At 41.5% G+C, this 24,036-nt stretch overlaps 1 protein-coding gene across 1 annotated transcript in view; it reads right to left on the reverse strand.

Moving 5' to 3' along the window:
• The window catches only part of LANCL2 (LanC like glutathione S-transferase 2), a 55,030-nt gene that overhangs the window by 24,067 nt on the left and 6,927 nt on the right, over positions 1–24,036 (reverse strand). The window contains exons 2-3 of the mRNA XM_053609616.1: positions 2,814–2,931; positions 344–551 (exon numbers count right to left, since the gene is read on the reverse strand). Coding sequence (XP_053465591.1) covers positions 344–551; positions 2,814–2,931 — 326 coding nt within the window. The remainder of the gene's footprint in view (positions 1–343; positions 552–2,813; positions 2,932–24,036) is intronic.

The following is a 24,036-nucleotide window of genomic DNA, read 5'->3' on the forward strand; positions in this document are numbered from 1 at the left end:
GTGTTATTAAAGATTGAACCTAAGATTAATTTTAGTTATAACAGTGGATCTAAGGCATTATCTAAGCAAGTTTTCATGCACTGAAGACAACCAAAAATTGCTTAGAAAAAAATGATTAAAATAACTCAAAAAGACATGTTTATTCCCCCTAAAATGAAGAAACATACGTGCTTGGATAGAAAGAAAGCATACTATCCCACCACTGTGATACTTCTTTACCTTTTGGAGAGAGCTGTTTGCAACTGTGGATGAATTAAAAAATAATCTCCTTTTTAAATATTTTTCTACAGCAAGAGCTTCAACTGAGAATTGGGAGAAAATATTTTCAGTTTTAAAAACTCACTTTGTAATACATTCCTGGGACTCGAAATTACTTTTGAGTTTATGATATATCACAGCTCCTACAGCAAGGGGCCCAGCATCTCCACAGAGGAAGGTCACCCTGCGGCCATTCAGATTCCGAAGGGTCCTCTTTACATAATCCAGAGACCGGAGCAGGTAGGTCTGGTCACATGTGACCCGGTATAACTGCAGGTACAAAAGGGCTATGCCTGGAATAATTCCCCACCCCAAAAGAGAAGCATTATTACCTTTTTACCTTCAGGACATTATTTTGTTATGAAAGGGCAATGTCAAAAATCTTATACATCGTATATTTCTTGAAAATGAAAGAAAAAATTCAAGATGGAGAAATCATAGTGAAAAAAACCATAAAACATATTTAAACACATTATTTTGCTAATTGTCCTGCCACTGTGATTTAATACCTCTTAGTCTTAGACAAGGGAAGATGTCCCACTTTGACTCATTCCCTACTGATTTTCTTTCATTCCCAGGTTCTATTCATTTTACTTTTAAATATTAGGCTACCTTCAGTCTTTTTTTTTTTTTTTTTTTTACTTCTCACATAACCACATCCACATACACCCCAAATTAAATCATTACTTTTCTGGACTTTATAGCTTTCCCAGTTTTTTGTTTGTTTTTCATCATAAGGGCATCCTCTTCTTGCTAAGTGGTGGGTAACTTGACTTAATGCATGGTAACTTAGGGTGGCCAGATTTCCTTTGACTCTCATATCTTTTCTTGTTTCAGGTGAGTGCCCATCAATGCTACTTCATTCCCTCTTCACACCATCAGGCAGCACTATCAAAATGCAACTTCTACCTTGCAAGTTAGTCCCTCCCTCTTTAGAAGCAGTGCCTTTCTACAAGGTCTATAACCCAGTATGGTCCTGTTCCCTCTGCCTCTCCCGGCACCACCTGCCCCACTTGTGCTCAGATATGCCTAACGTTCCCACTGAGGGTGCAGCCCACTCCTGGGAACGACTACTTGCTGACTATGAGAGGGTGGTTTAGGTTTCTAAACTTTAGGTTAACCACAATTATCTAATTTTATATTTGGGATAAATTTCTTTGGTCCTATAAGTGAACTAGCTCTATGTCTTTCTTTTTTTGTCAAGACAGAGTTCTACCCAATGGCCTGAGCAGAGTGCAATGGCATCATAGCTCATGCAACCTCAGACTCTAGCTATGGGCATCCTGCTGCCTTAGCCTCCGAAACCACTGGGATTACAGGCACTCATGTCGCCCTGCTGGGCTTTTCCATGTCACCCTGCTGGGCTTTTCCATTTTTTTCATGAGTTGGGGTCTCACTTTCTCAGTCAAGCCTCGAACTCCTGAGCTCAAGCAATCCTCCCGCCTCAGCGTCCCACAGTGTTGGGATTACAGGTGTGAGCCATCGTGCCCAATTCTACATCTTTCCAGGTTTATAAGTTTGAAGTAAGTTTGTAAGTTTGGAATATTTAATGCTACTAAGTAAATGTTACATGCATAATGGGCAAGTAATAAATGGAGCATCACTAAAATGATTATAAATACAGACATAACATTGTAAAGGCCATCGAGTTGGGATCATGGTGATATGTGTGCTTGTGTCTATGCTGCTTATTAATTAAGCTACAAAAATTTAACAAGAAATAGTCCTAAATTTAATTGTCATTAGGACTTTAACAGGGTAGACCCTGAGAACAAGGGCTGCTCTTCATATTCTTTCTATTCCCCAAATAGCTACTTCAGCGTTCTGGCTACCTGGTAAACAATAAGAATATACAAATTAGTTAAGGCAAGTTAATTTTGAAATTATGTTTTTTGATGTGAAGTGTACTTTTGGTTAAGAATAAAAGCCTTTATGTGCACACATGAGTCAGAGGAGCACAACCAGCAGGGTGCACTGTAGTAACGCAGGGAGCCCAGCTCCTCACACGGACCAAGGCTTCAGTAACAAAGTAACAACATTTTTTTTTAAAAAAATTGATCCTGGGTGGTACCTGGCCCTGGCCAAATTGCAACAAAAAATATCCCGGCGTTGTGGCAGGTGCCTGTAGTTCCAGCTACTCAGGAGGCTGAGGCAAGAGAATCACGTAAGCCCAAGAGTTGGAGGTTGCTGTGAGCTGTGACGCCACAGCACTCTACCAAGGACGATAAAGTGAGACTCTGTCTCTGTAAAAAAAAAAAAATTGATCCTAGGGCCAGTTTATTCTTATTACATGTTTTCATAGGGAGTTATATATTAGCTTATATAAACAATGTTATAAAAATATGATATAGTATATATTAAAGTACACATCTTCAGGCAGAAACAATTTCCTTAGAAATAAAATTCCAAAGCACCTCATCACTGGAGACATAGTCTGAGATTTCATTTAAAGGGTCTAGGATTTTTACATTTTAAAAGAAAAGAAAATTTCAAAGTAACTCTTAGCCCTCGTAAGCCAGGAATGAACACACTGGCCAGCTGCGCTGTGTCCTCACCTGTCCAGCCAGTGTAGGCAGAACAGTCATGAGGGTCCGCAGTCTTCAGCCCTTCTTCCATCTGCTGCAGAAGGTCTTTGATTTTGGTTTGGATCCGCCTTGCGAAATCATGAACGATCTGAGACCAAAAGAAAAATAATTTTAACTGCACAATTAATAGGCCAATTTGTAGTGAAGAGTTTAACTAACAGTCTAAGTTATGTGAACATAATACCTGGTCTATCTCATTGCTTCCTTAGCTGGATCTCTCTTGGCTTTTTTTTTTTTTAATTAGAAAGATTTTTATTACTTTTGTAGAGGCAAGGTCCCTCTATATTGTCCAAGCTGAAATCCTGGCCTCAAGAGAGCCACCTGCCTCAGCTTCCTAAATGCTGGGATTTCAGGTATGATCCACTGCACCCATCCTACCTTTGCTTTCACAAGGTTAGTTTTGTTTTTTTTTTTACCTTAAGAAAAATCAATAGCTTTATTTTTTCCTCAACATACATTTAGAAAAATGGTCTGAGAAGAGGTTTCATGAAATAGACCATAGGACTATGTACAAAGTCAAGAGTTCCAATATGAAAAAATGCATGAGAGAAGCACTCAGCCCTGAGGGCCATGCAGCCCAGGACTCTCCCATCAGAGGGGAGGCAAGGTCTTTGATGACTTTTGAAGGCAGCTGAGGGACAGCGCTGGTCTTCAGGAGCTTGCTGCTTGTATACTTGCTATTGACACAATGAAAGTTAAGTTTTCATTTACTTTCGCCACATTCTTGGCCATGTGTTTCCAGTACTTTGTGTAACGCGTGTAACACTGCTGCTGTAAGTCCCATTATCCCTGGCCTAGAACCTTCTGAGACAAGCAGGAAGCAGCTGCTGCTACCTTAGAAGGGTGGTAACATACCATGTGGGAGTCAATGAGAGCCTGCTCCATCAAATTCTTGACCAAATTACACTGTTCCACACCAACCTCCTTCCCTTTGATGCTTACTTCCTTAAGAAGGGCAGCGCCTGTGGCTCAGTGAGTAGGGCGCCGGCCCCATATGCCGAGGGCGGAGGGTTCAAACCCAGCCCCGGCCAAACTGCAACAAAAAAATAGCCGGGCGCTGTGGCGGGCGCCTGTAGTCCCAGCTGCTCGGGAGGCTGAGGCAAGAGAATCGCTTAAGCCCATGAGTTGGAGGTTGCTGTGAGCTGTGTGAGGCCACAGCACTCTACCGAGGGCCATAAAGTGAGACTCTGTCTCTACAAAAAAAAAAAAAAAAGAAGTGCAGTGGCAAAGGTGATGCAACTCAAATTTCAGTTCTTTCAGAATTAGAGTTTCCATTTCTGGGATTTGGGAACTGGTATAAGTATTGCCTGTGATGTTAATGAAGTCTTCAATATTTGGAGAAAACATCTTCTCATACTTGGAAGCCAAGAGCAGAGCAGTAATCCCAACTAGTTGAAGCTTTTCGGTGAGACTGGCTGAACCTGTAAAAATCAATCCACATGGCAACACACATGCACGGAGTCTCCTGCAGAAACCTAAACTTGGAGTAGGCTTGTACTAGCCAGTCCACCAGGATGGCACACAGATGTCCGTTTATATCTCTTCCATCTAAGAAATGTGGGTTTATGGACTGCAAAACCTCAAGCTGCCTGAGATACTGGTAAATATCCTTAACGTTCTCCCACTCCTCACTGTCAATACCCTCGATTTTGCAGAGCAAGTCATCAGAAAAAGCTTGGCAGAGGTCTTTTCTTCATGGAGGCATCCTCAGGTGTGGAAGGACACTCTGGGCTGACATTTCCCTCTGCACTGGTTTTGCAAAGCCAGTAGGCTTCAGCTGTTGATGTTCGTTGTTTTGTTGTGCTGAACTGGCACTTAGGTGTTCTGCGTTTTCTTAGCTACTTGGGCTGTTCTGGTGCTAACTTTATTTCCAATTTCTTCTAAAACTACACACCTAATAGTCACATGACTCTTAGCTTTAGAATTAACTTGTGTGTCAATATTCTCCAAATCACTGGACGCCGTCAGGCGACAAAGCAGTGCCATGAGGGACAGGGAAGGATGCGGACCAGAGAGGGAGGCACTAGCCTCCGCTGTGCTGTTAGGGCTACGCTCCAAGCCCGCACCACTAGGACTCTTGGGTGATGTTGCTTTGTTCCAGGATTTCATGAGGTTAGTTTTTTTTAACGAAATAATGCCTTCCTATGTGGACTGTAACTCATAAGTAGAATTATAAAAAATAACTTGCAGAAATCAAAGAAAAAAAGCCATAATAAAAAGGAATGGATTTGACTACAAAGACATGTTAGGCCAGGCGCAGTGGCTCATGCCTATAATCCCAGCACTCTCGGAGGCTGAGGCGGGTAGACTGCCTGAGCTCACAGGTTTGAAACCAGCCTGAGCAAAAGCGAGACCCTGTCTCTAAAAATAGCCAGGTGTTGTGGCAGGCACCTGCAGTCCCAGCTACTTGGGAGGCTGAAGCAAGAGAAATTACGTAAGCCCAAAAGTTTGAGTTTGCTGTGAGCTGTGACGCTACAGCACTCTACCCAGTGCGACAGCTTGAGACTCTGTCTCAAAAAAAACAAAACAAAACAAAAAAAATGGTCAGCACTTGTGGCTCAAAGGAGTAGGGCACCGGCCCCATATGCTGGAGGTGGCGGCTTTAAACCCAGCCCCGGCCAAAAACTGCAAAAAAAGAAAACAAAAACAAAAAAACAAAGAAAATATTTTAAAAGTATTCAGTCCCAAGGCTACTAAGAGCAAAGTAAATAGGTATTGTTCATTGCTACTAATTCCAAGAAAAATATGAAATAACTGTATACATGTAGTTGATAGTGCTAATATCTTTTTAGCCCTTGCTGATTTTTTAAAAATATAGTTGCTGTATCAATTGCTCAGGGGGTATTAAAATCTCTGATTATGACTGTAGAAATGTTTATTTCTCCCATTAATTCTGTCCTGTTTTGTTTATTTTGCTACTTGGGAAACTGCAGGAAGATCCCCTGAGCTCAAGAGTTTGAGGTTGCTGTGGACAGCACTGCACTCTACCCAGGGTAACAGAGTCAAACTCTTGTTTCAAAAAAATAAAATAAAATAAAATAAAATAAATAAATAAAAGGTATCAGTCTGGAAAAGGCACCAGAGAAATCCACATAACAAACGATTTATTTGCCTTCCTGTGATGTGCACCTACAGAAACGCAAAGTCCCTGTCTAGTCACTTCTCTAAGAGTGTACTATTCTTGTTGAACATGCAATGCAAGTAGAATTTCTAAACCATTTTAAGATTTACTCATTCCCTACATATCCCTAATATATTTATGAAACATGCATGTTAATAAATTTGTATTCTCTTGTTAATTTGCTTTTTGTTACAGGGGTCTGTCCTAGCTAAGAACACCAACAGGCAGACAGAAAATTATTTTTCTTCCCTATCTCAAGTTCTTGGTTCTTCACATACCAGGTAATTTTGTGTTGCGTCTGGAATGCTAATTTGTAGACGACCATTTTGCTTGTATAGAATTGCAAATTCTGTTTCCTAGGCAGCACCTCTGGTCTCTCTTTATATCTTTTGTCTTTAACTTAGCTTCTCTGAGTTTGTTCCAGAAATGCATCTTTCAAAATTTGGTTAGGAACACATTTAGTCTAAATTTTGGGATCCCACTGTCGTTAGCAGCCATGGTTACCCATGGTTTCTAGTTTTCCTGAAAAGTGTTTTTCCCCACAGGTATTCCCTGCCACAACTGCGTGCACTGTGTAAATGGCACCAAGCTCCACTGAGGCAGACAGGAGCTCACGCCCGGGCTCCTCTCCTCCAGTCATAAGCTGCTCATATTCTACAGAACTTGGACAAAAGGCAAAACTATTTACAACCATGTACTGTAGAATTTGGACAAAATACAAAAAAGCAGTTACTCTCCAATTGCCTTTTATATCATGTGAAAGTTTTACACAGGGAATCCTCCTATAGGCCTTAGCCCAATAGCACTGTAAATACAAGTTCCTTAAAACTGCTTGTAAATTAAGAAACAATTCCAGTATCTGCCCCTTCTTGTGAACCAGGATACATATAATACCAATAAAACCCCCACCCTGCCCACATTTTTTAAATTGTGCACTATTGTAAATAATAGCAGAACACTCAGAGATGGGTATATCCATTTTAAGACCAACTAATTATGCCAAAGAGGATTTAAAAGTGGATATTTACAAGTGGATACGTTTCTACCAAAATATGGTTGTTGAGGGTGACTTTCACCCTTAACATTATACAGTAGAACCTTCCCAGCTGACCACCTCCCTACACTGACCACCTCCTTAAGTCGATCTATGTTTCACCGACTGGACATGCACCACAGGCCTCGTTCCTTGTGGTGACCATCTCCGTATGGTGACCAGTTGATTACAGAGTTTCTATTGTATTTATTAGTTGCCTAAGATTATAATGGGCAGCTAATTATCACTTCATTAAGTGATTAAAACATAGCATTAGCTTTCAAACTGTATCTTTTAATTAAATGTTATTCAACATAAAAAGTAAAACTACTTAATCGTCGTGGTAAAATACCTTCTTCCCTTATGAGAAAAGCTGAACTAGAAATCTAAGGCCAGAAACAACTTTGTGAACATCTTTATGCTTACTTAAATAAAATGGTAAAGATAGCACATCAATGAATACGGTGTCGATAACTCACTCACCGCAGAGGTAGTGTAATAACTAGTACTCACAGAGATTTCATTTTACCAATCTTTGCTTAGTAGCAATCCTTTTTGAATTTGTCACTCCCTACTTTCCTGCTGTTAGTGCAACAAAAACAGTAACTAATTCTCTAACTTCTTAGTAACTTTTGACCCTGACTAAGGTAATCTAAGTCTCTTGAGTCTTGATATTCAGTTTCTACTATAATCAAAGAGATGCAGAATAATTTCTACAAAGAGATGTAGGAAAATTGGGGTAAGATCTCATTAACACCTGATGTGGCAGAGCCTGTAAGGTGGCACCTAGCCCAGGTCTACTCCCCACACCCTCCTCCTTTTTAAGAAGAATTCTGACTACACTCTGGACAGCAAGAGCTACTTGCTTTCCCATCTGATAGTTCTGACCAATGACATAATCTTCTAGATCTTGAAAGATTCTTATTTTTTCTTAATAAAAAAGAGAGAAATACATATTTGGCACTCCCTTCTCCCTTCTGAAATTCTGGATATGATTTCTGGAGCCACAGCAGCCATCTTGTACCACCACAGAACAAACATGAGAGAAAGACCAAAGGACTGCAGAACCCTGGCCCCGACCCTGAAGTTAATCAACACCCACAGTTGCCTACCCTAGACTTCTCCTGATGTGGAGACATAATCTCATAAAGGTGCTTCTAAACTGAGCTGTTTCTTCCAGCTGAAGGCAGAGCTGCTCACTCTCATGCGTATCGTAATTAATTCCAAGGCATACACTATTAACTCTTTATTCCTTGTATAAGCTACTGGAGCATATTTTTAAGACTTAAGATTACTTATTCTCTGTTTAATACTTTCCATACTTTCATTAGAAAAATTGCTTCTCTGCCCTTTGCTTTAAGGTACTTTTTCTAATTCCTCTTTTTAATTTATTTCTCATAAAAAAGACTTCTAATTTGTTTACAGTGAAACCAAATCGTTCAAAGAAAGAAAATTTGTTATACTTTAATTCTATTTGGATTTGATATAGATTACTTTACCAGGAGGAATTTTTTTTTTAGATAGTCTCATTAAATTGCCCTTGGTAGATTGCTGTAGTCTCAGCCTAGCTGACAGCAACCCAAACTCCTGGGCTCAAGTGATCCTCCTGTCTCAGTCTCCTGAGTGTCTGGGACAATAGGCAAATGCTATGATGCCTGGATCATTTTTCTACTTTATATATATATATATCTATATATATAATTTTTTTTTTTTTTTTGTACAGACGGAGTCTCACTTTATTGCCCTTGGTAGAATGCTGTGGCGTCACACTGCTCACAGCAACCTCCAACTCCTGGGCTTAGGGTGATTCTCTTGCCATCAGCCTCCTGAGTAGCTGGGACTACAGGTGCCTGCCACAACACCCTGCTATTTTTTTGTTGCAGTTTGGTCAGGGCCGGGTTTGAACCCGTTACCCTCAGTATATTAGGGCCAGCACCCTACCCACTGAGCCCCAGGCACCGCCCTCTACTTTATATTTTTATTATTTTTTCTGAGACAGAGTCTCACTTTGTCACCCTTGATAGAATGCCGTGGCATCATAGCTCATAGCAACCTCAAACTCTTGAGCTCAAGCAATCCTCTTGCCTCAGTTTTTCATTTTTAGTAGAGATGGGATCTCTCTCTTGCTCAGGCTGGTCTCCAACTCCTGAGCTCAATAAATCCACCCACTTCAGCCTCCTAGAGTGCTGGGATTACAAGTGTGAGCCACTGTGCCCAGCCAATTTTTCTTTTATTATTTATTTATTTATTTGAGACAGTCTTACCAGTCACCCTCGGTAGAGTGCTGCAGCGTCACAGCTCACAGACACCTCAAACTCCTTGACTTAAGCAATTCTCTTGTCTCAGCCTCCTTAGTAGCTGGGACTATAGGCACCGGCACATGCCGGCTATTTTTTGTTGTTGTCGCCATTGTTGTCTGGCAGGCCCAGTCCAGGTTCAAACCCACCAGTCCCAACATATGTGGCTGGTGCCCTAACCACTGAGCTATGGGTGCAAAGCCTACTTTCTTTTTTTTTCTTTCTACTTTTTTTTTTTCCGAGACAGAGTCTCACTTTGTTGCCCCCGGTAGAGTGCCGTAGCATCACAGCTCACAGCAACCTCCAGATCTTGGGCTTAGGCGATTCTCTTGCCTCAGCCTCCTGAGTAGCTGGGACTACAGGTACCTGTCACAATGCCCGGCTATTTTTTGTTGCAGTTTGAACCTGTCGAGGCCTGGTTTGAACCCACCATTCTCAATATATGGGGTCAGTGCCCTACTCACTGAGCCACAGGCACTGCCCTATTTTTCTTTTAGTAGAGACAGGGTCCCACTCTTGCTCAGGCTGGTCTAGAATTCCTGTGCTCAAACAATATAGCTCATCACATTCAATCACGGCATTATTATAAAGGTAAGAATAAGCACTTATGATGTGCCTGGCACTAATGCTCTACGTGATATTTCAATTAATCTTCAATCACCCAGTGATTCTCAGCTTTTTAGGTGAGAGTACTGAGGCTTACACATGATAATAAGAAACAAAGCTTATGGAACTCTGACTTAGCTGTCTACTTCTAAAGTTCCTAGACTGCACACATGATCTTGTGAAATTTTGTACTTTATTCATATTTACATTTTACCTACACAGACATTGAGGACTTACAGCCTTCACTCAGTCAGACCTCATGAATACAAACACACACTTGCCACAGCACAGAGACAGCGGGTGCAGTTATAGAACCTTGGAGATTTTATTTCTGAGACTGATTTTTTAGTAATTATGTTGCAACCAGAAGGAAAGAAAATGTTCTTCTACACGGTACGCAATTTTCCCAAACCAGGATGCCCAAGGGTGTTTATAAAGCAAAATGTATTGAAGTTGATATTAATCACTGTTTGCAAAGCTCCTTGTGTGGCGTCACTGTACCTATCATTATTCCAAATGACATACAATGTGTGTTTACAGCAAGATTTATTTCTCTTCCTCACATAATTTTTCCTAGTAATAGATCTTAGAGTTCAGATGTGAAAGCTTTCGGGAGGGGGATATGGGAGGTGGCGAAGGGAGGAAGAGGGAGAGACAGAGGAAGCAAGATAAAGAGACAGGCAGACAGACAGCAGGTGAATGAAGCACACAGATCACTCCAGTTATAATCTGGAAAAAATGTCAGGAAAGTGAATTCCTCTTTACACACATATTTTCTATGTACTTCACAAGAATAATTTGTGAGGGAATTATTTATTTCCTAATTTGTCATTTCCTAGAACATATATACATATTCTGTACCTCTGCTTCAACTCTAAGAGTTTAGATAAGGTGTGGATTCAGACCAGCATATTTACAAGCACATGGAAAAGATAAATTTTTTTTTTTTACATAAAAACTTTTGTGTAAAACGAAAGTTTTGTAAAACAAAAAATTAGATTTTGTGTAAAACAAAGTTTTACAATTTTATAAATATTACAGGCAATTAGAACAGACCAACACTCTAAAAACTTAATGATGACAAAGGCTCAAATTTTTTTTATTTTGGAGTAAAGCTTTGTAAATATGATATAATTGGTATATTAACAACATAATATATATAAAATACCCAGCATTGTATATTTCTGTAACTTTCAGATATCTACAAAATAGGTAAGAAAAAAAAGAAAGAAAATATCGATTTTCAGTAAATTTTGAGTCTCAGATTTTATTCACTTACTGTTTTGAAAAACAAATTATCAATGATTTCCACGTGCCAGCCACTGTCACTGAGACAAAAAGCTAAGGTTGGTTACTCCCTAAAGTTCCTGCATGAAGAAACTCTGGCTGCCTGTCACTGTCAGCCAATATGCAAAGACGGATGCGTCATCAAACCTGATCTGTCAGAAGGCCGGGATACTGGAGAACAGTGCCAGTAGCCTCTCCAAGACTGTTCTGCTCTTCCATTTCTAACATTACAGTTTTATACATGTAAGTTCAAAGTGAAAACCATGTTAGCTCTTATCTTCAACAACAATCAGCAGACCCCTTGACTCCTAAACAATTAACAACATTCTAATTTAAAAGTTAACCCCCTAAATCAATCCACCTAAACTACTCAAGATGGGCATCTTTAGGATGAGAGCTAAATCTACAAAACAGTAAGAATGGGAGGCTTGGCGCCCATAACACAGTGGTTAGGGTGCCGGCCACATGCACTGGGGCTGGTGGGTTTGAACCTGGCCCAGGGCTGCTAAACAACAACAACAACAACAACAACAACAACAACAACAACAAAAATAACCAGACCCTGTGGCAACCACCTGTAGTCCCAGCTACTTGGGAAGCTGAGGCAAGAGAATCGTTGAAGCCCAAAAGTTAAGAGGTTGCTGTGAGCTGTGACACCACGGCAGTCTACAGAGGGTGACATAGTAAGACTCTGTCTCAATAAATAAATAAATAAATAAGAATGGGAGACTAGAGGTAAAGGTTACTTAGGACCTAACCGGCCCAGACAGCTGTGTCATGTCAGCCCTAGCACGCCTGACTTCATCTTACTCTCATTGCATATGCTTTCAGTCTAATGAGATAAACATAACAATAAAAAAATAAATGCCTAACTAGCAACATATTAGGGTCAGATAGAGTACCTTCAGAAGATATGTATGTGGACTAACATATGAAGACTCAGAAATGTCTAAAGCTTGGAGCTGCTAGGAAAATGGCAGACCCTCCAATTCACTCTTGCAGCAGTGCTCAGAACTGTACTACATCTGTCATCAGATCCTTGCTCCCAGGGGCGAACAAGTGTGTACTTGGAAGGATGTGCTTCTGGGCAGGAGCTTCTTGGAGGACCTGAGAGATTGTTTCTTTGATTAGGGCAAATCATCAGTGGGGCACTTCATGGACCAGAGGCCATGAAAGCTTGTGTGTCCACACTGGGACAAATGCTGCCAAGCTTGCTTTGCGGGGCTGTCTGTGCCTTGTGTGACTGTGGATTGCTGAATTCACCATCATCACCATGAAAGGCCAGACTAGCTCGGTGCCCGTAGCACAGTGGTTATGGTGCCAGCCACATACACTGAGGCTGGAGAGTTCGAACCCAGCCTGGGCCAGCTGGGCAACAATGACAACTGCAACAGAAAAATGGCCAGGTGTTGTACCGAGCGCCTGTGGTCCCAGTTACTTGGGAGGCTGACTTAAGCCCAGAGTTTGAGGTTGGTTGTGAGCTGTGATGCCACAGCACTCTACTGGGGGTGACATAGTGACACTTTATCTCAAAATAAAAAAAAAGAAAGAAAGAAAAGAAAAAGGCCAGACTAACCTCATCTTGCACCCTGCCTCCTTATCATGACCTGTCTCAGAGCATGCAGGTCTTGCAAAAACGGGTTATTAAACAAAGGTTATTAAACAAATATACCCTGTGGAGACAAGGCTGATTAGCCCAGGGTTGCAGATCCTTGTAAAACCACACCTGGCTTCCCTTGTAATCGCTCAACCCCCTGCCCCATAGATCTAACCTTGCCTCTCGCTTCTGTAAATTGCTTTGCTTTAGGAATTCCACCCAGCCTCCCCACCCCCAAAAGAAAGATATGAAAAAAAAAGCTTCCTCTGTTATGCTTTACCAAGAAATTTGAAGTGTGAACCCTTCTTGGGTTTTGAGAACTCATTGTGCTGATGTTTTCTCTGTAATTCCACTCACACTAGGTACAACAACCACAGCTCTTGGTGAAGGTACAATCACTATTACCACTTAACAAATGAGAAACACGAGGGGCAAGGCGAGAGGCAGAGTGGCTTCCCAGGGTCTAATCATGGGTGGCAGAACTGGCTCCAGAACACAAATATTAACCCATGTGTGAGAACACTACAGCAGACGGGATGGCCCCTGAAGATGTGCTGACGCCTCAAACAGCCTCCAGACCCTAAAATAGAAAGAGTATACTGGATTACCCAAGTGGGGCTCATCCCATCCTAAGAGCCCTTAATAGCAGCACATTCTCTGACAGTAGTCAGGGCAAGAGGGTTAGAGGGCTGTGACGTAGGCCTGGAGGGGCTGCATGGACGCCAAGGGAAGCAGGCAGAGTGTTGCCTGGCTGACAGCCAGTAATGGTGGGGCCATGGTCCCACAGCCACACAGAACCAAAATGAGACCAGAAGCACATTCACCCGAGCCTCAGGTAAGAAAGTAGCCTGCCGACACTTAGATTTTGGCCTCACAACATTCTAAGCCTCACTGTACCTCACTAACTTCCCCTAACTGAGAAGAAACAAATAGGTGCTGTTTTAAGCTGATAAACTTAGGATAATTATTTATGGCAGCAAGAGAAAACGAATACAACTTTCTTATCCAACCTTTTGAGAAGCTTGGGAAGGGTCAAGTAACACAGCCCCCAGAGAGTCCTGTGGGAAGAGGCCACCTCTCATAAGTCTTACAGAAAGACCAAAGGTCTGCCAGGGGTAAGCAGAGGGGAGGCGCTCTGTGCTAAGGGACAAAGAGGGTATGAGAAAGGCATTTAAATGGCAGACCTGGTAATCCAGGAGAAACCAGTCATTCTATCTGAAAAGTAAGGAATATACAATCATTCTCTTTCTAAAATACTTAATCGTGTTCTGTACTTTAATGAAAAGTTTAGTGGGAGTTTAAGGAAATGCAACTGCCATATTTAAAAATATGGAAATCTTTTACAAAATTGACAATTTAAAGAGTCATGATTTTAACTGCAAACAGAGGAGGACAGAAAGTCTCCAGATAGGTGTTCAACGTGCATAAGTAAATTATTCCTAAAAAGGAAAAGGTAAGCTTTGAACAGTCACATTTGAATCAAACTTGGGGTTTGAATGGTACTTTAAATGCACTCCGGGAGCTTAGGAATACAATCATTTACTGCACATGTATGCTGTGCTTAAAGTACATCTCTAACTTAATCTTTCTGATGATCCCAAAACAGCAGTATGACTCCCATGGCAAAGATGAGGAAGCTGAAGCTAAGAGAGAATGATGTGCCTACATTTTTTTGGATGGTAAAAATAGCTTTTGGACTGATATTTTGTATATGTAATGATGGATAAAAAGTTGCAACAAAACTTTTTATTAGGGGACGTGGGCTGGGAAAACTGCATTTCATTGAGAGAGGATACTCTGGAAAAGTGAGGTCTGCGAGAACAACAGTCTTCTCACAGAAGCACCTACAAAGTACTTCCCCCCGTGGTTACTCAGCTCTTAGGAATTTATAGAGACTTAACTTCCTGGGACCCGGAAACAAACACTTGCTTCGGCTTCCATAAAAGCCCAAGCCCATTTCTCCAGCTCGTTTCAAACTGACCAACGGGAAGGTTGGATGAAGAGCCCTTGACTGGAGATAGAAGGGAAAGGACAGAGTCAGCAGGGCAGTACAGCCACTTTGGACTCCAGTCCACCGTCACTGAAGTGAAGCCCTTCCTCCATACTCTGCTGTTCAGGTGACTCCCCTGCGTGGGGCCATGGTCTCCCTGCAGCATCATAGTCTCAGCTTTCCCAGGCCAATCACTTGTAAATTATGTGCTCTATGAGGTCACACAGGAGGAGTGTGGGTTTGGCTTTCTAACATTCCATTCTGTGAACAAAAATTAATATAACCAGGGGTGTCCAACCTTTAGATTCTCTGGGACACACTGGAAGAAGAGTTGCCTTGGGCCACACATTAAATACACAAACACTAACAAAACCGATGAGCAAGAAAAAATTTCTGTAATTTTCAAGATATCTGCCACCACAGATAAACAAAAAAGTCCTGATATAATAATAATCCTAATCATGCAGCAGCCCAGAGAGTCTTTTAAAATTATCAAGTATGTCTCAAGTTTGTGACCACTAATTTGGAAAATGTACACAAAATGTCTTTTTTTTTTTGGATTTTTTAAAAAAATTATAAAAGCAGAGCTAAATTCTGTCCTAGTAACTCTGTACGAAAGCCACTAATTACTACCTCTACTGCAGCAGATGTCTGTTATCTGTCTGTCCTTCGCATGGTACGTGCTGGACCTATGTAGTAACCTTGTAACTTCCCCTAACCTTCTGTTGCCTTTGAGGACAGGTAGCCCAGTACCAAGGGCACGGGCCAACCTGACCTTCCCCGGAATCACAAGACTGTCTTGTCTCTCACGTCTTTCACGACTTTCATGTGCACCCAAACCCTAAAGATGTATAAAAGAAAGGTAAGAGATTGAGTCAGTGGGCTCAGTTTTTAGGACACTAGTCCACTGAGTCTCCCGGATGGTGAATAAAGCCGCTTCCTCTTCCAACTGGTGCCTTTGTCACAGTCTTTTTGTCTGTGACCGTTCCTGCCTTCAATAAAAGTAAAATATGAGTGGGCAACATAAAACCTGTGGGATATTTGACTTTGGAGCTGATAAACTATGAAGGAGTTTCTGAAAAGCAAAAAGCAGCCCCTGTCAATTACTCAATAAAGCAGACATCAATCCTAAGGAAAATAGTTAAAATTAATAAAATAAAGCATAGGGCCAGAGAAGATTAACATAGGAATGAACTTATTCAAAGGCAGACCAAACAACATGGCAGGGGGCTTCTGGGTAGACTTCAGGGGGGTGTGAGAAGGTGAGGGAAGTCATTTTTCCTGCAGGGTGAATAATGCTGTGTCTGAGACTGATTCCACAACAGATGTTGATCCTGCACCAGAGTGAAAGCACATCTAGTGAGAATAAGATGGAGTCTATCAGGCTAAGGTGGACATGACACAGCTGGTCTGGTCCGTTTAGGTCCCACCTGACCTTCACCGTCTCCCATTCTTACTGTTTTGTAAATTTAGCTCCCAACCTGAAGATGTCTGTGTTGAGTAGTTTAGGTGGATTGAGTTAGGAGATTAAATTAGAATGCTGAAATAGATCATTGAGTTATGCTAAAGGTTAATGTGGTCTTTGCTTTGAACTATGCAAATTAAGAAAGAATATGATATTGGACAATGGTAGTTTCAGGTATTTAAGAAGGATCTGAGTAGGCGTTAGTGAGCCATTTCAGCCACCCCTCTACTGTTAAGCCTCGTCTTAACTCTTGTAGAGCTTCTTGTATGTCCATCAGTAAACTCTGAATACTCTAACATGGCGTGTGCTCTTTATTTCATCCTGGTGGTCCTGTCTACTCAGAAAGGGTATATCAACTGAAGGCCTCTGGCCAGGGTCCTCCCTGGATGGCCTGAAGTGCCTCCCTTGAAGGAACATGGACCAAATGCCCATGAGGGTGCCAAGCAGGTTTTCTTTTTCTGCCTCTCTTTTCACAAGAGACAGTTGCTCATCCTCGTCTGTTTTTGTGGCCGTGTTCATTAGTGGTGTTGACAGAGGACACACAGAAAAGGTAAGGTCTAAGAGAACAGAGGTCTTCTCAAGGACCCAAGGATACACCTGCAAGGTCCTTCCCTGCTGACTCAGCTCTTAGGAATTTACAGACTTAACTTCCTGGGACCTGGACACTTCCGCTTCTGTAAGAGCCAACGGTTCCGTAGAAGCGGAGCGGACTTCCCCAGCTTCATTCAAACTGACTAATGAGAAAGGTACCTGTGAGCCACAACTTTTTGCTCACCTGACTGCTAACATTAAATGCCTGCTATTGTAATGGAAAGTGAAATACTGTTGACAATTACTGCCTTACCAAGTCGCCACTAGCACAGGTGTCATCTGATGGTGTCAACTCTGTGCTAAGAACGCTGCAGTGGGAAGCCACACGTGCACACACACAGCGAGAGAACACGTGTTTATTTTTCAGGACACTGTGACACAATGCTATCATCCACACAGTTCACACTCAAGAACTGAGCAATCGAGTTCCACCAAAAATAATCACCAAAAAAGTCTCATAATGTTCTAAGTAAGCCTACAATTTAGTGTCGAGTCAAAGAGGCCCTACAGGCTGTGGGCAAATGAAGCTAAAGTGCCTTGAACCTTACTGCAAAGTCCACTGTTGACAGCAGAGTCAGGTGGTAGCCAAGACGCCCCCGTCCCTAGTGGGACCTGATCTCAGCCCAGTCCACACCACCACAACTCCCGCAGTCCTCCTCCCACACTGACCCTGGCCTGCCCAGCTTGCCTTGGCTGGGACCCTGCTGGCCAGCATGGTCTGCAGAAGCGCTGACCACCGACACGGCCTGAGCCTCTGTGCCTCCACAGCCTGGCCCTGGGTGTCATAGCTCACAGCAACCTCTAACTCAGGCTCAAGCAATCCTCTTGTCTCAGTTCTTCTATTTTTAGAGACAAGGTCTCGCTTTTGCTCAGGCTAGTCTCGAACTCGTGAGCTCAGATAGTCCCGCCTACAGACATGAGCCCCCTTGCCCGGCCTTATTACCTTCCCAAACCCTGACCTAGCCACTGTCCCAAGGCTGCCTGTGGAGACACAGGAAAGGCAACAGGAAAGATGTCAGGGCGACAGCTTGGTAAATGGCAGATATTTTTTTCTGTTTTCCACTGAAAATATAAATTTTAAAGAAAATTTTATATTATATTTTATACTATAATAAGAAATAAGATGTATATATATATATATATATATATATAATATCAATAGCTATCATTAAACTGAACTCTTATTACTTACCTATGCATCTGTACTACTAATTGTATTAGGCACTGTTCTGAATATTCTAAATGTATTAACTAAATTTGCCATTATAATGACCCAATAAGGAAGGGCTTGTTATATTGCAACTATATTACTACGTTTTAACAATATGCTATAATAACTGTATTATAATAAAAACTTTAATTAGCATTTCAAAGGTTTGATGTATTAAATAATTTGCCCAGAGTTTATGCCAAGAAGTGATAGGAAAGTAAGAGGCAAACAAAGGCTATTAAAATCCTTGACTGGAGGAATTCTGGGAAGATGGCCGACTGTTAGCAACTCTCAGCAGAGGCTCCTGAGCAGAGGAAGAAAAACTGGAAACGAATCAGACTCTATGAAGCCAAAGTTGGGGAGCTGAGCCAAGAAAGAAGTTCGGCAAGCTGTAACTCCAAGGAAGAGCATTCAAGAAAACAAATTACAGGTACAAGCCTATCAACTAGAGTACAGGAGACCCCTCCCCCAAGCAGGGGGCCTGCTGCAGACTATCTGTAAATGAGCGGGGAACAAAAGACCTCTCATTTTACCTTGCTGGAGAGAGCTACTAAACTCCAGGTCCTTTCTCCAGGGAGGTCTCACTTATGAACATAGACACCACGCCAACAGGCATAAAATTGAACAGATATTTTCCCCCACAAGTCCAAACTCCCAGTCCACCCTTTCCCCCTAACACGGTGGTCTGAAGTTCTGCCCCCTGCAGAGCACAGAGTGTTTGGTCTTGTCCTGAGAGATCTGGGCATAGTGTGGACCGCCAACCATCAGCACAGAATCTGTGACTAAAGAGGGTGGGAAGAAAGGGACACTCGGGGGGAGGAGGAGCAGTCCCCTGGTTATGACTATGCCCAGCCAGTGGTGATGTTCACCCTCGGTTCGAGCTGTGTCTGGCAGGACGGGGTGAAGAACCCCTGGCTCTGACAGCACCCACAGTGGGAGAGGGGTTGCCCCGTGTGGACTGAGTTCAGCAGACAGGGCTGGTCCCCAGACCCTGCTGGGCCTGTGAGCAGAAGCTTGCTAGGCGTGGACTGAGACCTGAGAGCAAGGGCATGGTCCCGATTCCAACAGAACCCTCGAGCAGTGGCTTGCTGGGTGTGAACCAAGACCTGAGGTCTAGGGCGTGATCCCCTGTTTCCAGCAGGGCTGGTGAGCAGAGGCTTACTGGGTGAGGACTGAGACATGCAGGTGGGGTGTGGTCCCCTGATTCCAACTGGTCTCGCAAGCAGAGGCTAGCTGGGGGTGGACTGAGACAAGTGGGTGGGGGTATGGCCCCTGGCTCCAACTAAGCCTGTGAGCAGAGAAGTGGACAACAATGTGGACTGAGTCTGGTGGGCAGGAGTGTGGATCCCTGGCTCCAATTGTGCTGTTGGAGACCCTTGAATCCCTCTCTGTTGGACAGGGTTTGCACTGCCTGAGACAATTTAATTGGAATCCATGTCTGGGGCTGTCCACTCGGGGACATTCTGAGGTTGACCTTCAAAGTTCTGTAGCAGAAAAGAACTGAAGAACAGGGGCTGGGCACTGCAACTGTTTGTATCTCTTCACAGTAGCAATTTAAACCTAATACTGTGGTTTCTTAGGATAGGGTAGAGGTTGGCTGATATCACAACAGAGCTAGCTTGTGCTATCTCACCAAGTAGGTCCTCAGAGTCTCTGGCAAAAACTCTGAAAGGGGCCTTTGTAAGGTTGTAGGAGATAAGTCATAATTACAAAGTGTAGAGCTTTGGTAAGGGGCTATCTCTACTACCTGGGAACCCCAATTCAAACTCACCCTACCAGTTCTAATAACCAAACGGGAGAAAATAAACATGGTGTGGACCCAACAGAAGAACTCTGGCAACATGAATAACCAGAGTAGATCAACCCCCTCCCCCCAAGAAATAACAAAAACAGAAGACGCCATGCACAGACACATGGCAGCAATGTCAGAAGTCAAATTCAGAATGTGGACTGCAAATAAAATAAATAGCATGGAAAAAAAGATAGAAATTGAAATCCAAAGAGTAGTTCTAAAGTTGTCTCAAGAAATTAATGAATTCAAAGCCCAAGTCACCAAAGATATGGACATAATGAGAAAAGAGATAGCAGAGCTCAAGGAAACGAAAAAGTTAGTTGAGGAGCTCCAAAATACAGTAGAATTCCTCAGTGACAGAGTTGACCAGGCAGAAGAAAGGATGTCTGAAACTGAAGACAAAGCTTTTGAACATTCCCAAACACACAAACAGGCAGACAAATGGAAAGCAAAAACTGCTCATTCCCTGAGAGAGTTGTGGGATCACTCCAAAAGATCAAACATTCATCTTATAGGAATTTCCAGAGGAGAAGAGGATGGTCCTAAAGGTACAGATGCTCTACTCCAAGAGATTTTAGAGGAGAATTTCCCAAGCATTGCAAGAGATACAGAACTTCAGATAGCAGACAGTTTCAGAACTCCAGCAAGACTCAATCCAAATGAAGCATTTCCTAGACACATTGTGATTAACTTTCCCAAAGTTAAGACAAAGGAGAAAATTCTGCAAGCAGCCAGATATAAGAAAAGCATCACCTACAAATAGAGAAGTATCAGAATGACTGCAGAACGCTCAGCTGAAACGTTTCAAGCCAGAAGATGGTCATTTAACTTCAATCTTCTAAAACGGGGGTCCTCAAACTTTTTAAACAGGGGGCCAGTTCACTGTTCCTCAGACCGTTGGAGGGCTGGACTATAGTTTGAAAAAAAAAAACTATGAACAAATTCCTATGCACACTGCACATATCTTATTTTTAAGTAAAAAAAAAAAAAAATGGGAACAAATACAATCACACCACCCCATGTGGCCTGCGGGCTGTAGTTTGAGGACCCCTGTCCTAAAACAAAACAACTTCCAGCCCAGGATCCTGTTTGCAGCTAAAATGAGTTTCATTTGTGATGGAGAAATCAACTACTTTAATGACATAGACATGTTGAAGAAATTTGCCATAACTAAACCAGCTCTCCAGGATAGTTTCAGATCCATCCTCCACAACAAACGGCACAATGCTCTACCACCAAAGTAAACTCACCCAGAAATTTTTGAACAAAACCCAATTTCCACAGTGGTGAAAGGATTAAAAATGTCCACTGGACATCCAAAAATCATGACACCCAAAACACAGCCAGGCTTATCAATTCTCTCAATTAATGTGAATGGTTTAAATTGTCCTCTAAAGAGGCATAGGCTGGCTGACTGGATACATAAACTTAGACCAGATATCTACTGTATACAAGAATCTCTCCTTACCTTAAAGGATAAAAATAGACTCAAGGTGAAGGGATGGACTTGTATAACACAGGCAAATGAAACCCAGAAAAAGGGGGTGCAATTCTAGTAGCAGATACAACTGGCTTTAAACCAACAAAGATAAAGAAAAATAATGAAGGTCACTACATATTTGTCAAGGGAAACACCTGAAGAGATTTCAATAATTAACATTTATGCACCCTACCAGAATGCTCCTCAATTCATAAAGCAGACCCTAATAGATATAAACAACTTGATATCTTCCTGCACTTATAATAGTTGGAGATTTTAACACCCCTTTGACAGCTTTGGATAGAGCCTCCAAGAAGAAACTAAACAAAGAAATATTAGACTTAAACCTAACCCTAGAACAAATGGACTTTACAGACCTCCACAGAACATTTCACCCTAATAAAACCAAATATACATTCTTCTCATCAGCCCGAGTCATCCTCCAAAATAGATCATATTCTAGGACACAAGTCTAACCTCAGCAAATTTAAAAGTATAGAAATTATTCCTTGTATCTTCTCGAACCAGGATGGAATAAAAGTTGAACTCAACAGTAACAGGAATCTTCATACTCAAACAAAGTCATGGAAACTAAATAATCTTAGGCTGAATGATAGCTGGGTCAAAGACAAGATTAAGAAGGAAATCACCAAATTTTTAGAACAAAATAATAACAAAGACACAAATTATCGAAACCTATGGGATACTGCAAAGGCAGTCCTAAGAGAGAAATTTATAGCATTGGAAGCCTTCATCAAGAAAACAGAAAGAGAGGAAGCCAACAACTTAATGCATCATCTCAAGCAACTGGAAAAGGAAGAACATTGCAACCCCAAACCCAGCAGAAGAAAATAAAAAACAAAAATTAGGGCAGAATTAAATGAAATTGAAAACAAAAGAATCATTCAGAAGATCAACGAAACAAAAAGTTGGTTTCTTGAAAAGATCAACAAAATTGATAAACCACTGGCCAACCTAACCAGAAATAGAAAAGTAAAATCTCTAATATCATCTATCAGAAACAATAAAGGAGAAATAGCAACAGACATTTCAGAAATTCAAAAAATCTTCAATGATTACTACAAAAATCTCTAATCCCAGAAATATGAAAATCTGAAGGAAATGGACCAATACCTGGAAGCATGGCACCTTCCTAGACTCAAGAATTAGAAATCTTGAATAGACCTATATCAATCACTGAAATAGCATCAAAAATACAAAATCTCCCAAAAGAGAAAAGTCCGGAACCAGATGGCTTCACATCCCAATTCTATCAAACCTTTCAAGAGGAACTAGTACCTATATTATACAACCTTTTCCAAAGCATAGAAAAAGAAGGAATACTTCCCTACACATTCTCTGAAGCAAATATCACCCTGATACCCAAACCAGGAAAGGATCCAACAAAGAAAGAAAATTATAGACCAATATCATTAATGAATATCAATGCAAAAATATTCAATAAGATCTTAGCAAACAGAATTCAACAACACATCAAAAAAATTATACACCATGATAAGCTGGTTTTATTTCAGGGTTACAAGGTTGGTTCAACATACGCAAATCTATAAATATAATACATCACATCGATAAAATAAAAAACAAAGACCATATGATCCTCTCAATTGATGCAGATAAAGCCTTTGATAGTATCCAGCATGCTTTCATCATCAGAACACTTAATAGACATAGAAGGGACATTTCTTAGACTAATAGACATAGAAGGGACATTCTTAGACTGATAAAGGCCATCTACAGCAAACCCACAGCCAATATCATATTGAATGGTATAAAATTGAAAGCATTTCCACTCAGATCAGGAATGAGGCAAGGATGCCCACTGTCTCCACTGCTATTCAACATAGTAATGGAAGTCTTAGCCATGGCAATCAGGCAAGAGAAGGCAATAAAGGGTACCCAAATAGGGTCAGAGGAGATCAAACTCTCACTCTTTGCTGACGATATGATCCTATACCTGGAAAATCCCAGGGACTCAACTTCAAATTTCTTAGACGTGATCAAGGAATACAGCAGCATCTCACGGTACAAAATCAATACTACAAGTCAATAGCTTTTATATATGCCAACAATAGTCAAGCTGAAAATACAGTAAAGGACTCTAGTCCTTTTACAATAGTACCAAAGAAGATGAAATATCTGGCAGTGCCTGTGGCTTAGTGAGTAGGGCACCCGGCCCCATATACTGAGGGTGGCAGGTTCAAACTCAGCCCTAGCCAATCTGCACAACAACAACAAAAATAGCCGGGCATTGTGGTAAGCACCTGTAGTCCCAGCTACTCGGGAGGCTGAGGCAAGAGAATCACCTAAACCCAAGAGCTGGAGGTTGCTGTGAGCTGTGATGCCATACCTCTCTACTGAGGATGACAAAGTGAGACTCTGTCTCTAAAAAAAAAAAAAAAAAAAGATGAAATATCTTGGAATTTAACAAAGGATGTGAAAGATCTCTATAAAGAGAACTGTAAAACTCTGAGAAAAGAAATAGGTTAAGATGTGAAAAAATGGAAAAACATACCATGCTCATGGCTGGGAAGAATCAACATTGTTAAAATGTCCATACTACCCAAGGCAATCTATAGATTTAATGCAATCCTATTAAAGCACCACTGTCACACTTTAAATAATTTGAAAAAAATAGTACTTCATTTTATATGGAATCAGAAAAAAACCTCAAATAGCAAATACATTACTCAGAAATAAGAACAA

The sequence above is a fragment of the Nycticebus coucang genome, chromosome 11 (genome assembly GCF_027406575.1).
Source record: "Nycticebus coucang isolate mNycCou1 chromosome 11, mNycCou1.pri, whole genome shotgun sequence".
NCBI classification, from domain to species: domain Eukaryota; kingdom Metazoa; phylum Chordata; class Mammalia; order Primates; family Lorisidae; genus Nycticebus; species Nycticebus coucang.